The sequence below is a fragment of the Anopheles stephensi genome, chromosome 2 (genome assembly GCF_013141755.1).
Source record: "Anopheles stephensi strain Indian chromosome 2, UCI_ANSTEP_V1.0, whole genome shotgun sequence".
NCBI classification, from domain to species: domain Eukaryota; kingdom Metazoa; phylum Arthropoda; class Insecta; order Diptera; family Culicidae; genus Anopheles; species Anopheles stephensi.
In genome coordinates, this window is record NC_050202.1 from 44,333,392 (window position 1) to 44,347,517 (window position 14,126).

At 45.8% G+C, this 14,126-nt stretch overlaps 3 protein-coding genes across 6 annotated transcripts in view; 1 reads left to right on the forward strand and 2 right to left on the reverse strand.

Moving 5' to 3' along the window:
- On the forward strand, window positions 1–1,550 carry LOC118507189 (putative inner dynein arm light chain, axonemal). The gene is made up of 2 exons (XM_036045262.1): window positions 1–1,220; window positions 1,347–1,550. Exons 1-2 carry the CDS (start codon window positions 501–503, stop codon window positions 1,380–1,382), a joined length of 756 nt encoding a protein of 251 aa, XP_035901155.1. The 5' UTR covers window positions 1–500; the 3' UTR covers window positions 1,383–1,550.
- On the reverse strand, window positions 1,266–2,991 carry LOC118507188 (electron transfer flavoprotein subunit alpha, mitochondrial). The gene is made up of 2 exons (XM_036045260.1): window positions 2,811–2,991; window positions 1,266–2,578 (listed from the first exon to the last, which is right to left on the reverse strand). The coding sequence occupies exons 1-2, from the start codon at window positions 2,853–2,855 to the stop codon at window positions 1,625–1,627; spliced, it is 999 nt and encodes a 332-aa protein (XP_035901153.1). The 5' UTR covers window positions 2,856–2,991; the 3' UTR covers window positions 1,266–1,624.
- Window positions 2,992–4,332: 1,341 nt separating this feature from the next.
- The window catches only part of LOC118505873 (alpha-mannosidase 2), a 102,472-nt gene continuing 92,678 nt past the window's right edge, over window positions 4,333–14,126 (reverse strand). For all 4 annotated transcript variants that reach the window (XM_036042300.1, XM_036042296.1, XM_036042297.1 and 1 more), the window contains 4 exons: window positions 12,980–13,072; window positions 12,627–12,821; window positions 10,986–11,097; window positions 4,333–10,908 (listed from right to left, as the gene is read on the reverse strand). In XM_036042300.1, the coding sequence (XP_035898193.1) occupies window positions 8,027–10,908; window positions 10,986–11,097; window positions 12,627–12,821; window positions 12,980–13,072 (3,282 nt within the window). In that variant the 3' untranslated portion in view covers window positions 4,333–8,026. The remainder of the gene's footprint in view (window positions 10,909–10,985; window positions 11,098–12,626; window positions 12,822–12,979; window positions 13,073–14,126) is intronic.

Here is a 14,126-nt window from a genome sequence, read left to right on the forward strand (position 1 = left end):
ATTTTCGAACTGTCAAATCTTTGTTTGGGACTCTATTTTACCTTTTTACCTACTTTTCTAGGGGTAAAATTAAGTCACAGAAAGTCAGAAATGGCAGGCCGAGACCTCTCGAGGTTGTAGTGCCACAGAAGAAGAAGAAGTACAACTTTCCCTTTAAAATTACTTTGGAAAATAGCTAACAGATAAACAAACGATACTGCGTGCGTTGCGGTGCTCGACGTGCTGATACAACTTGTTGAAGTTGTTGATTTCGGTTGATCGTAGCAACCTGCTGGTTCTTACCAGCACTCCGCGGGTAGTTCATGTTGGTTGCTATGGTAGAAAAACGTGACTGTTTGGTTGCTTCACAATCCGTCACTGACAACTCACGGGATTGGCAAAGGATTGTCCTCAATTTAGGTGAATCTAGCGGCAGCTCGGGTGTTAACCAGCGGTCATCGACTGGACGACGAAGAGCGGACCCTTCAGTGGCGGTTTAAAGTTTGCAAGGGTTGCCAACGATGGGCGATCGAAATCTGGAACTACAAACCACCCTAGTGCGCTACAATAACCCGGTTCTGGTGGTGAAGCATGTGGAAAAACGAGAACCATCGAGCGATGTCGCACCAGCGAAAGAGCAAACCGGTCGTCCCGGGTCGGGCGGTGCCGTCGTAGTCGATAGTCCACGCGAAACGGAGGAAATCCTGAACTGCATCCTACCACCGAAAACATGGGAAGAGGATGGCCAGCTTTGGACGCAAACCGTCTCGAGCACACCGGCCACCCGTCAGGATGTGATCAATTTGCAGGAAATGTTGGACACACGCTTGCAGCAAACACAGGCACGCGAAACGGGCATATGTCCGGTACGGCGGGAACTGTACACCCAGTGCTTCGACGAGTTGATCCGCCAGGTTACGATCAATTGTACCGAGAGGGGCCTGTTGCTGTTGCGTGTTCGGGACGAGATTGCCATGTCGCTGGAAGCGTACGAAACGCTCTACTGCAGCTCGGTGTCCTTTGGCATCCGGAAGGCGTTGCAGGCGCAGGAGGGTAAGGAGAAGCTGCAGGAACAGATACAGCAGGTGGAGCACGAGAAGGAGCTGCTGCTGAACTCGATCAGCGACATGAAGATAAAGGCGGATCAGGCCGAACGCAGGAATGCGGAGCTGCGTGCGTCCGAGGAGAAGAAACATTCGGAGGAGATTGCCTTCCTGAAGAAGACCAACGCACAACTTAAGGTAAGTGTTGGCCGGGGAGATTACTCACAGGCGAACTCTGGTTGGTTTTGTTTTATGAAAACGGAATTATTTATTGACAAAACCGTGTCGTCTTCTGATGATTGTTGGTAACACAATCGCTTGCAGGCCCAACTGGAAGGAATTATTGCACCGAAGAAGTGAACCCGGGGAGTGTCCGCAACAGTAGCAGCAGGTGCATCGTGTGGACCAACCGACCAACCGATAACCGTTTCCTTTTTACGTTTGTTTTTCGAACCCCCGATATATGTTATATACTGTAGCTAAATTTTTGCGCCTGTACAACTAATACAACACACACTTTAACAAATCTTTCGGCCCAGTTGCCCAGCTGATTGTACGAATTCGAGCACTCAACTCTCCGGTGCATTGTGTGCGTGCGTTCGTTAGCACTTTTCGTTGATTTCCGGCACCACCTTGAACAGGTCGGCCACCAGGCCATAATCCGCTACCTGGAAGATCGGTGCCTCCGGATCCTTGTTGATGGCAACGATCGTCTTCGAGTCCTTCATGCCAGCCAGATGCTGGATGGCGCCAGAAATGCCAATCGCAACGTACAGCTCCGGCGCTACAATCTTGCCCGTCTGTCCGATCTGCAGATCGTTCGGTACGTATCCGGCGTCAACGGCCGCACGGGAAGCACCGACAGCCGCACCCCACTTGTCCGCCAGATCGTACAGCATCTTGAAGTTGTCGCCCGACTTCATGCCACGTCCACCGGACACGATAATCTTCGCCGCCGTCAGCGAAGGACGGTCGGATTTGGTGAGCTCCTGGCTGACGAACTCGGTCGTTTTGCTCGCAAAATCGCCCGTCGGAGCTTGCTCGATAGCTGCCGCACTACCGGCCGCTCCGGTCGGTTCAAAGTTCGTTCCGCGCACCGTGATGACCTTCACCGGATCCTTCGATTTCACCGTCTGGATCGCATTGCCGGCGTAGATCGTGCGCACGAACGTATCGGCCGACTGGACGCCAATAATGTCGGACACGGGCGAAACGTCCAGCTTAGCGGCGATACGCGGCAGAACCGCCTTACCGAAAGCCGTCGCACCAGCAACGATGTGCGTGAATTTGAGCTGCTCCTGCGTGGCCAGCACAAGTGGCGTCAGTGCTTCGGCCAGCGAGCCCTTGTACGCGTCCCCTTCCGCAACCAGCACCTTCTTCACACCGTCCAGCTTGGCAGCGGCATCCGCAACGGGGCCAACCTTTGTACCAGCCACCAGTACGGTCACATCACCGCCGAGCTTCTTCGCCGCCGTAACCGCGTTGGCCGTGATCGGATTCAGCGTCTCATTGTTGTGTTCGGCCACGACGAGCGTGCTCTGGAAGCGGCGAAAACCCTGCGCCGAAAAGAGTGCGAATTATGTAATTAATTTCAACCGAGGACAAAGGTGGTTGCTTCCAGTGTGCGCAACTATTCTTCCGGAATCGCAAACAGCCCGCTTCGTTATCTCTCGTTATCATCATGCAGAAGGCGCAGGTGGTCTCCGATGCATGCTCACTGATCGCGCAATGTTATGCAAAATTCACCTTCGACCCGCTCGTTCTGTTCCGACTTTCTCATTCCCTTACCTGAGCCGATGGGCGTACGAGCGATGAAGAGCAGCGGGCAAACATTGTGCGATACTGTTACTTCGTACCCAATAGAAATCTTAATGAACGGCGGGGAGCCAGAATAAAAAAATAATCACAGCAGTTTCGGGTGGTTCAATTGATTAAATGGAATTGTTGTCAATTGACGTTGGTCAACTCCCAAGTAGCGATTTTTGGCTGGCAGCGATGGTGCTTGACAGCTGTCAAACTTCGGGCTTGGTGAAGGTGACGCTCCAGTGAGCGAAAAGTGAGTAGGATGATTCAATCTGTCCGTTTTAGGTTATTCGTGTGATTTGAGAAATACAATTTTAATAAACAACAGCATAATTGAATATGGAGTGATGCTGGCAAAATTAGAGCAAAAACAGACATGAACAAATTTAATACTGCTATCCTGGAAAGAGCGAATCTAAATAATAGCATTGCCGTTTATGCAAAGCATTATTTTTAGCTCGATGCAGACTCCAGAGTTGAATGGATATTCGAGTAAAATCTAAAATAGCGGGAATCCTCTGGATATCTCTAAGTTTTAACAGTTTGCAACTGTCTACATAAGTAAAGTAACGAGGAAGCAGTTATCCTGAAGAAGAAGCGATACAGGAGATACTGGAGCAACTGGAGGTTAAGTAATCTGGATTATTTTGGCAAAGTATTTGTCAATAATCTTACCATTTTCGCACGCTAACGACAAATTCTGAACATGATTGCCCCCAGGAATCTTAACACTCGAAGGAACTTGCCTCCCATAGCCTTTGTTTTTTACGGGCTATTGGAAGCGTTCTTCTAAAACATCTCCTTGTCTTAAGGACTCCATTGTTCAAGAAACATCATTTATAAAGAGACCGCATAGTTGAAGATCTCGCTACGTCGGCCTTTTCATCCAAGGGACCTCGACTACCTAGAGACATCGGCGATCAAGAGACCTTGTAGTCGAAGCGGTCACCTCGCCAAGAAATCTAGAAGCTACCAAGAAACTACGTATTTAAAGAGGCCTCTGAGATCGAAAGAGCCTTACCAAGACTAAGAAATCTCTTTAATGAAAGGATGCTTTAATGATGTGATCTTCCCGGCGCGAAAGTGGCTAGTTGTGTTAGGAGACGTGTTGTGTACGAAATCCAAAAGATTCTTAAAACCATTCTCAGTGTGTCACTGCTGCCATATACTAAAGCGTTACCTCAGCGCTTTGGCATACCACAGATCCTGGCAGTAGTTTAAGTTGGAAGAAAACAAAATTTAGAGCCTTATGATGAAGATGTCGGTCAAAACCTTTACGAGAGTAGTGCTCGTCAGCGATCAGTTGTCGGTTGGATAAAGACCAGTAGAATCTGTCGAAGAAGCATTGATAGATTTAGATGTTGCGATCACTTACCTGGAACTGATTGTATAGCAACGAACCTCGAAAAAGGATCGCCTGTTGGCTACTAACCTATCACCTCGCAATGACAACTCGCACCATAATTTCGGGTTAGGCCGCACACCAACACAGACACAGACACAGACACATGGTTAAAATATCGTTTAATCATCGGTTCATCCATTCACGGTTCATGTCCTTTCATTAACTTTATTATTGGTATTCACAATCGTTTCTCGCTTAATTTGGTTTGTTAGCTTACCCACGGCGGTAGCGGCGGCATATCAAAGAAGGGAAGGAGAGCCAGAGAGAAACAGAAAAATCGTGGGGACACTAGCGTAAAGGTACAAGGCGATCGATCCATCCTTGTTCCGGTGTGTTGGCGTGATCGTGTGTGACTGTTGTTCACATGGGAGTGAGGTTTTTACTTTGCTTTTTTGAAAAATTACTACTTCCCTTCCTAACTTTGTGGACATGCTCCTTGCCAGCTGCTGATAATTGATGCCTCCGCCCCTGCTTCTGCTTACTAATTTACAATATCCACCAGCATCATACGGTGTGTTTGTTACCAATTGCTCCTGCCCTCTCGTGTGTTCCATTAATGCTTTAGAGTTATAACAACAATTGCGCTATTAGAGTGTTTAATTAATTTGTTTCTATCGAGTGTAACAAATATGCAGAGGACACGCAAGATCGGAGGAGTAAGAGGTGGTGGTGCGCACGAGGTCAACCATGCAAAACAAACAAAAAATATTAAAAGCAAAACGAAACCTAACTTTCGTAGTTCTACTTATTTTTCCTAACATAAAATAACTAGTACAGTAGCGTGCATTCCATTGCACAAAATAGTAAGTAGCGATGGAATCAAACGTCTTAAAAACACAGACAAAAGGCACGAAAAATAGAGGAAGGATTATAGAAACAAAAAACATAAAAATTGTCTAAATACGAGAAGTTGGTGGCTGCCAATGTAATAGATAATGATAGGGACAGCAGCTTTGTACAATTGAATCAATGCAATCGGTCGGTTAAAAGCGGCACAGGAAGGAAGGAGCTGCAAATAAGAAGCTAACGGTTTGAACTAGCCAAACGCACACACACACCCTGTAGTACACACTTCCTGTATGAATCTTTTTTTGGAATGAGGAAAACAGTTTAAAACAGGGAGGTTTAACGTTGCGTTCTCAGGCGTTTTTCTTCTAAGGAAAAAACATGTCCATCACACCACGATGCAGTGGTCCTTGGGATAGTAGGACAACGAAGAGTACAGTGGTTCAAGCAGAACTTCGGACAAGTTGAAGCGGAAACATTTGCTTGACGACTTTGAGGATTATTTTCATAGATTCCCTAGGGTTGGATCAGTTTGGATTCTTTTTAACGGATCTCAGATCAACTGCTTTTGGGCGAAACGGAATATCTTAAGGACACTATGTTTTGAAGATCAAATGAATTGAAATTTGATTCTTTAAACTGTCTGTCAATTTTTTCATGATCCTATTAACTTCTGCAACATTTTTGCAAATTTTACTAGCATAGTTTTTTACGTATTTTTGATTTCATTTCCATTTCGAGAAACTGTTTGACTCGTTGACGTTTGTAGAGAAGGAGAGTAATCCAATGTTTGTCCAATCCAATATACTCTCTTCTTGGCCTAGCGACCTCTTAGGGGCATGCCTGCTATTTCTGACTCACTAGATTTAATAAGATACCACGTAGTTGGATAGTCAAGTTCTCACTACGGGCGAACGATCCGGATGCGATTTGAAACACGGGTCTGCCGCCGTATGAGAAACGACTCTACCCTTCTATCTTTCAAGATTAAATTTTATATATCAATACGCAAAGGTTTTGGTATATAAAAATAGGAAAAAAACGTTATTCAGGCCTTTGGTTCAACCCCCGGTCTTCAATCTCAACGCGGTGTTAGTCTGGTCATTACTGACTTCCCAAGCATAGTTCACAAGCAACATAATCCTTTCACGTTTTGATTCAATAATGAGCACCGTTTTACTGCTCAAAAGATGGAGAGAGCTTTTTAGCAATGGAAGCATCAAATAAGAGAAATTTTCCAAAAAAACGCAGCCAAATGTTAGTAGAAATTATAAGAAAAATGAGACAAAACATTGGCAAAATTTTTAAAGAAGGTATTTTCGAATAATGTTGGTCATTAAAAGCAATCGATATTCGGTTGCAAAAAGTAAGTGGATAGAATAATTACTTTCATTCAGCCTTAGAGAGGGCTAATAAAATCGTCTTCAAATTCGAGCAAACGTTCATGTTCCCGAAAGTGTCCGAATTTCTGCGTGAGCTACTGTAAACATGAAACAAAACCACTAAACAAAAGTCCACTTACCAGCTGTAGGTTGTTAGCGCGTACTAATAATACAATACGTCCCTCGGATCGTTTCTTTACACCTGCTGCTGTCGTAGCGGCACGCCTTCTTCACCGCTACCATCCGCCTTTTTCCATTACTATTCTATCATATTCACCTATGCTCCCTGCTGCTGTATAGACTCTCCCTTCCCGCTTACCCTTCGATTTTGTGAACTAATCATATCGGCAGTTTTATCCTATCGTTTCGCACTGCCAATCATCCCCTTTACTTTAGCGCATCATCATCCACTCGAACGTACACGCTCCCTCGCCATTTTGTTTGCGTAGTCGCTAATGTTTGTTTTTGATTCACTAGGTGTGTCTGTGTGTAAGTCGTATCCTACAACGTGCATTTAGTTCCGGGGGTTGCCGGTTTTGCTTTGCTTCATTTGAATAACTTGCCTACGGTGTGTAGTTGCCTTTAAGAGTTGCTCTGCGTAATCCACACCATCATACAGTGAACACCCTTCCTGAACGTCCTTCGCCCGTCCGTCACTATCCTTAAACATTAAATTACACTAAGCTCCCGCACGTTTGTTTTTTTTGTTTTCTCTATTGGACACAGTGTCGTCATTGTCTTTTTTTGTGTGTGTCCTTTAGAAAGTATTAAAGACCGGATTAAAGACAGGCTGGCTTGTTCGTGTAGTAGGAGTAGTTGCAATGAGTACGGCTTCTATTCGATATAATTTCACAAAATTTGAGCCGGAATTTTAAATCCGGGAAATCAAGATGGATGAGCTATGGGAACAGTTCTTCCAAATGGACTACAAACTCGAAGACCTTTTGTCTGGCTGGCGGCTTATGCTTCTTGTTCCGATATTAGTCCGATCAGGCCACACAGCATTTAAAAGCCAGCTGAGCCTTAAAAGGGTACCGTTATTTGCTGTTGATACGCCGACTGACGACTTTTGATACGGATATATTGGAGCTGTTGGAGCCTCATAAGTCTATGCATATTGCCAGTTCCTGTGAGACCAGGTCCCTGTGAGTTCCGAATGGAAGTCGTGCTCTGCCGGCGCTAATACAACCGAAACGATCGTTAAAATTTAAAATTAACTAGACGTGTTACGATAGGAAGAGAGACATCGAGATAGACGGGATCTGGAACCGGGAGTCGTAGAAAGTTTCGGTGTGTGTGTGTGTGTTTTAGAGATTGCGAAAGAGAGCTTCATCTTTTCCACGTGGATGACACCGTAGTGAGATAAGGTCATGGTTATGTTATTTTCTTCTTATCTACCTTCCTGCTAATTACTGCCTACTTGTCTTCACACACGCCACACATACAAAACAAATAAATACAGGACGTATTAGAAGGGGCCTTCCCGTCTGTTCCTTGGAGTGCGTTCCAGTGTCCTCATGAGTCCTGATCACTTAACAGAAGCTACTTTTAGCTCCTTCACCTTCAATCAGGCGTACCCGATCGGTGTGGAATGCTTGAAATGAGTTTACTAGGTCACCTGACTTTCCCTACTTCGAGAACGTAAGATTGTAGGTTTTAAGTTCCATCGGTTCTAGGTAGATGTCGGTGAAGGCATTGATCCGTTCGCCCGGATGCAACCCCGTCAGCGATGTTGCCTGGATCGTGTCGATCCGTAACCTTCGGAATAGCTGCAGCTCCCGTACCTCCGGCTGCCGGTGGTCAATTTCATTACCTCCTCCCCCACCACCTCCCCCTCCTCCACCATCAATGACGGCATTCTTGGAGGGATTGCTGGTGCTGCTACTACCACCAACGTTATTACTGCTACTGCTGCTGCTGCTACCATTGCCGCAGAAGTAGCCGATCATCTCGTCACCACCTATTCGACAGCTATACCCTTGCCGTTGCAGCACCAGCAGGGCCGAGCTCGACGGAAACAGCGGCAAGTTGCTCTCGGTGAGCGTGCGCAGATTGAGCATGTGCAGGTCGCACGGGAACTGTACACGGAGAAGCCGTACCGCGCGGTTCAACTCGAGCTGATTGCTTTCGTCGTACCGTTCGACGATGAACAAGTTGGCCGGATAGTTCAGCCCGTTCGCTAGCGCATTGGCAAAGATGCTAGGCAGTTGGTAAGGATCGGCACCTGGCTTCTGCGGGTCCTCGTTGTTGTTGTTGTTGCTGTTTGGTTCTGGCGGGTTTGGTTGTGCTGCCGCCGCTGGTGCATCGATTGTTTCCAGCGTTAGCCAAAACCGATGCCTCGTCAGACGACTGTCGATTACACCTTCGCCCATACCACGATAATCGTCGTACAGAGTGCGCCGATCGAGCATTACCTCTAGCTGGCCGGGTTCTAAGCTTGCCGCACCCTGGGCGTGCGTGGTCAGCAACGTTAACCGCATCCGTTCGTCCTGGATGAAAGCGCCCGACGTAATGGGGAAATAGTTTCCTTCCACGCCGATGGCCGACACCTTCACGCGCTTTTGATACTGGAATCCGTTCAGGTCGGAGTAAAACTCCGGGTTTTCGCTCGCTCCATTCTCGATGTCGGTCACGAACCGCATAAACAGTTCCGTTTCCCGGTTCTTGGGCGGTGCCTCGAAGTCGATATCGTTTTCGATGTAGATCGCACTGTCGAGCACACTGTTGGAGTTGTAGATTCGCACCGTGTGCGCCAGGAACGGTCCATAGATGGCGGTAACGTCGCTTGCTAGTGGACCGGACGTGATGAGAATGGTAAGATCACCGTACTGTTCCAGCACATCCTTCTCGGAGTTCCGTTGCTCCGGGTCGGTCTTGAAGAGGTACGCCCCAGAGTGGAACTGAGCGCTTTTGTACGCAGCGAACTTGATGGCGCACTGGATCTGTTTCCCCATGTGCTTCTTCGTAACCGACTTAAGGAACCCGCTCTGCTCGTCAAACAGTAGGCGCATCTTGTAGTTCTCCAGTTGAATGTCTCCCGGCTGTTTGCTGCGCACCTCGAACGCTTTGGTCTTCTCGTCCTGACACTCGGTACAGTACAGCGTAGCCATCTTGCCCTGGTACCCATCCTCGTCGTAAGCGGCCGTGTAGGTGGTCAGCGACAGTGGAGCCAACCGTGCGACAAACATCACCTCGTACTCCTTGTCCGAGGGAACAATTTTTCGCGACGTGTACGACGTCTCGGTAATGTTCCACACCGGGTTGATCTGGATGTCGATCGTTTTGCCGCTTGCATCGAGCACCTTGACGCGCGGCGTCAGCGTACGTATCGTGACCACCTCGAGCCGTTCCTGGGCGAGTGCATTGTACACGATAAAATCGGTGCTGCGCCCCTCCGTCACGATGATGGGCGTTTTGCGTGGCAGCTTGCCAAAGTTGTCCCGTTCGAGCTCGCCGATCAGGAAACCGTGCTGCTGATCGAGCGGTTTCCGCTGCACCAGCAGCTCGATCGTTTTCTCCTGCAGCTTCACCGTGTCCTGTATGCTTTCGAACAAGCGCAGCGCGTAGTCGCGCATCACGTTCGCCTTCGACGTGCCGGTGATGGCGTCGTGATGCTGGAACAGCCCCAGATTCCGCCGTGCCAGTATCATCTTTTCGTAGTTCTTCTCGTAGATTTTAAACGCGTTCGAGCTGCCGGTTTGCCGGGCCCGGTTGAACGCGATCGTGAACAGAATCTCCAGACTGCGCAGATTGTGCTCCAGCTCGCGGCTAAGGATTTTGTAGTACGGGCGGGTCGTAAAGTAGCCGCTCCAGTACGCCGGACGGCCCTCGTTGAAGATGTCCGCGTACACGAAAAAGTCACCTTTGAGCGTCGGGAACTGGTCGTACCGTTCGCGGATGGCAGTAAAGTAGTCGACCGGTGTGCCGAAGCTTATTTCCGCATTGTACTTCTGCCGGTGTTCGTTAATGTAATCGATCAGCTTCTTGTAGTTGGTGTACTGTTGTTCCATTTCCTTTTCCTTATTGTACCGGAAATCGTCTCCCACCGGGATGAGCGCAACATTGTGCGGAAACAGAGACGCCGTACGCGAATACTGCTCCATCAGCAGATCGGCTTTCGCTTCGATGTTTTCCGGTGTTATAAACTGCGCTTTGATGGAATACTCGGTGTACTCGCCGGGGATCTTGCGGAAGTCAAAGTTCAGGCAGATGAAAGGATGCGGTCCGCACGAATGCTTGATCGAGTAGATGTCGAATGGCATGTTGTGCGTTAGCATCGTGTGGTCCGGTGCACTGTTCGAGGGGCTCTTCCAGTACGGTGTCCAGAGGAAGTCACCGTACCGGTGTCGGGCGAACCACTGTTTCCAGGCGTAATGGATCCGCTGAATGATTGTGCCCTTGAAACCGGACGCAGCCAGCAGATACGGAACGGTGCTACCATGTCCAAACGGATCGATACTCCAACCCGTCTTGGGTGTGATGTTCAAGTTCGCCTTCACCCACTGGTGTCCTGCAAGAAGCGAAAAGTGTGGTTAGGAATCGGTTCCTATATTTTTTTATAGCAAATATATGAAATTTACTGCTTACCTTCGATAAGCTGGTCAACCATGGCGTACAGATGAGCGTTCGCTTCGTCCGTCATAACCCAACCGCCGGTTGTAATCTCTAGCCGCCCCGATTGAACCAATTTCTTTAATATCTGCAAAACGGAAAGATGAGGTGCGTTCAGTGTAAGATTTTCATAAAACATGTGAGCTGCTGTGAGTGATTTTCAACGGGAAATTTGACAAACCCGTCTTCGGAAGATGCTGTTGACTTGCTCAGGTTGACATATGACCTTATGAAATACGCATTTCGTGGGAACGGGGCAACTTGAATTGCGGCAAGCAATGTCAAGTGAATAATAAGTGTGCGTACGGAGAATGTTTCTGGGGTGATATTTACATATGCGAAAAAGCATCGCTTTTAGAAAACTGGTAATGAAACCAACGAAAGGATCAAATGAAGCTTCATCGAGAGAGAGAGAGCATCGTAATAATTAAATGTCAATAATTCGTTTTTTTTTTTACTTTGGGAATTAGTTTACTTTTGGCGCAAGGACACGACACAGCTGGATTGTTTCGGTGGAAATTCTATGTTGGAATTTACAGGCTATCCCAAGAATATTTGGCGCTTTTCAATGGTTTTATTTTTACGGTTTAACCAACATGTTTGAGTTGGTCCCAAGGTATTTTACTATTTTACCATTTACATTTTTTATTTTAAAATTTAAAACAGTATTTTTAGTAAAACAAAAGCAATCTTTTGAAAGTAGGAATCTTTTACTTGGCGAAAACAATTTCAATAGTGTGTTTAAAAATACGCAAAAATAAAATAATGATTCGAAATTGTATTCTTGTCAACATACTTCAACACCATTTTTGTCCATTTCCTTAATTTTTTGTGTGTATATTGTAAACTAAAAAAATATGTGCTTTTCCAAAAACATTAATACGAGTTCAACAATATTTGAGAAGCGATCAAAAACCCTCGGGACGAAAGCAAAAATATTCGAGAAGCCATCGAAAAACAATGGGACCAAACCATATCCATATTCGGAAGGGGTGAAAATAAAAAAAAAATAATCCGGAACGAATACAAAAATACATGGAAAAACGTCAAAAAAACTGATGAATACACCCTGCAACAATAGCTCAAGGAAAGATTTTGTGTCACTGAAACCGCGGCGGCTACTGCTAGAGTTTATCTTTCTATTTACTTTGATCCTAACAAACTATACTTTCTGTATTGATCTTTTGTGTTTTTCCATTTTAAATTTTGAGGAAATGATGGCTGCGGAAATGGCACATTCTCACCAATAAACAGAACTGTGGTTGATCATGTCAAAAAAAAACCCTCCAAAATACCTTCGTTCTCTGAATTTGAATTCAATCTGAAGTTATAATTATTGTGGATTATTTTTTATTCACTACTCAAAACTGTTACAAAAAACATAAAGCCAGACAAGATAAACTAGTATGAATGGGAATTTGATGTTTGACTGATATTTACAGTCGTTCTTGTTCAGCCTAGTGCCTATTAAAAAGAACGTGCTCTGCTGTTGGTTAGTAGGTCAGCAGTTCATATCACAGATTAGTCTAAGCACATGTATTGAATGAATAAAACCACGGCCAATCGTAGCTCACACAAACCTCAGCCAGCTACGAAAGACATGCTCTTTTCACTTACCCGCTGTTTGGTCGGATGTGCCTGATCCCACCACAGCTGCAGGAAGCTAATTTCGCTCCAGATGAACGACATGTTGCTGTACTCGGGCATTTTGGTGACGGCCAGGTTGAGAATTTGGCGCGAATCCGACTGGAAGTAGTTGACGAACGTTTTCAACCATCCCGGATCGTTGTGGGAATGGGGCACCACCACAATCTGTGTGAAAATAAAAATGCGAAAAAAAACAGGAACTCGCGGTCAGTGGAGTGGAGAAGGGCGCGATATATTCTGAAACACTCGTCGCGTGATGAATCGCGTGGCGTGATGCATAAATTATCACCACCCAGTGAGCCGCGTCGCGCTGATTTTTGTACCTTAAGCGGTGGCCTTTTCGGGTCCTTTTGCAGCTTTTCATAGCGCGTCTCGAAATCCTTGTCCCAGTATTCCTTGGTTTTCATCCATTCAGGCTGTGGGTGAGAAAAGAGCAGAGAAAAGGGTACATGTTTACTATTGGGAAGCTTCACTTCTATTCGCTAAGATAGTGGATTTTTTTGTACTTCGGAAGTCAGCTATCCGCTGTTTTAATTAGTTTTGGCTATATTTAGTATAGCTTTGAAAGTTTTCGAATTTTAGAGTTTTAGACAACACTGTAAGTTGCACATTTTCATTAATGAGAAAGGAAACGGTGTGATACTGAAATGTTTTAGCATTCGAAATATAGGTCAAAGATTGTAGTTTACTTTAAATGGAACATATTGAAAATTTTAGATGCGGGCTAATGCAATGACTATCCACTGATTTAAGTCAAAGACACAATATCGTAAATAAATCCTTTTCATTATCTGTACTTTTCACTTATTCTACTGGAGGTGCACAAGGCCTAGGTATCCTATCTCTATACTATTAATACTATAAATGACGTATGTGCTGATTACGGGTTTTTTAAATACAAACTCTCCAATAACCCTTGTCAAATCACATATCAAGTACTGCTACTGTAAAATACTATCCTTCGTCTGGATAGAGAAAGATACCTTTTCGGGTAAGACAATTTACTAGCAGCATCTTGCTATTTCTTCTTCCATGGCACTACTACAACCGTGAAAGGTCTTGGCCTGCCATTTCTGGTTTTCTGTGGCTTTACCCATAGCAAAGCAATCAGTCCTGCGTACGGGGAGGCGATCTGAATGGGTTTTGAACCCCGGTCCTGCCGTCTGAAGACCGGCGCCGTTATCGCCTCGGCCACCGAACCATCCCGCATCTTGCTATTTGGTGTAATGTAATCCATGCCGGATGAAAAAAATATGGATTTAACAGCAAATACTGGATTTCCTTCATGATAGAGACGCTCAAATTGACTGATTTAAAAACGTTACGTTGTATGCATAGCCGTTTTTTTGTAGTCAACTCAAATAAATTAGAGATGGAGAAGGTCCGTTTGTCTGAGAGAACAATTGTATATAGATCATATATTTTCATTTGAAAATTAAAAAAAAGATACATAAATATGTCATCGTCGTA

Bases quoted from the DNA above. Each gene is read 5' to 3' on its own strand.
- LOC118507189 (XM_036045262.1), top strand. From the start codon at position 501: ATGGGCGATCGAAATCTGGAACTACAAACCACCCTAGTGCGCTACAAT. The intron at 1,221-1,346 runs GTAAGTGTTGGC...AATCGCTTGCAG, and splicing joins AGACCAACGCACAACTTAAG to GCCCAACTGGAAGGAATTAT.
- LOC118507188 (XM_036045260.1), bottom strand. From the start codon at position 2,855: ATGTTTGCCCGCTGCTCTTCATCGCTCGTACGCCCATCGGCTCAG. The intron at 2,579-2,810 runs GTAAGGGAATGA...TTTTCGGCGCAG, and splicing joins TCGTACGCCCATCGGCTCAG to GGTTTTCGCCGCTTCCAGAG.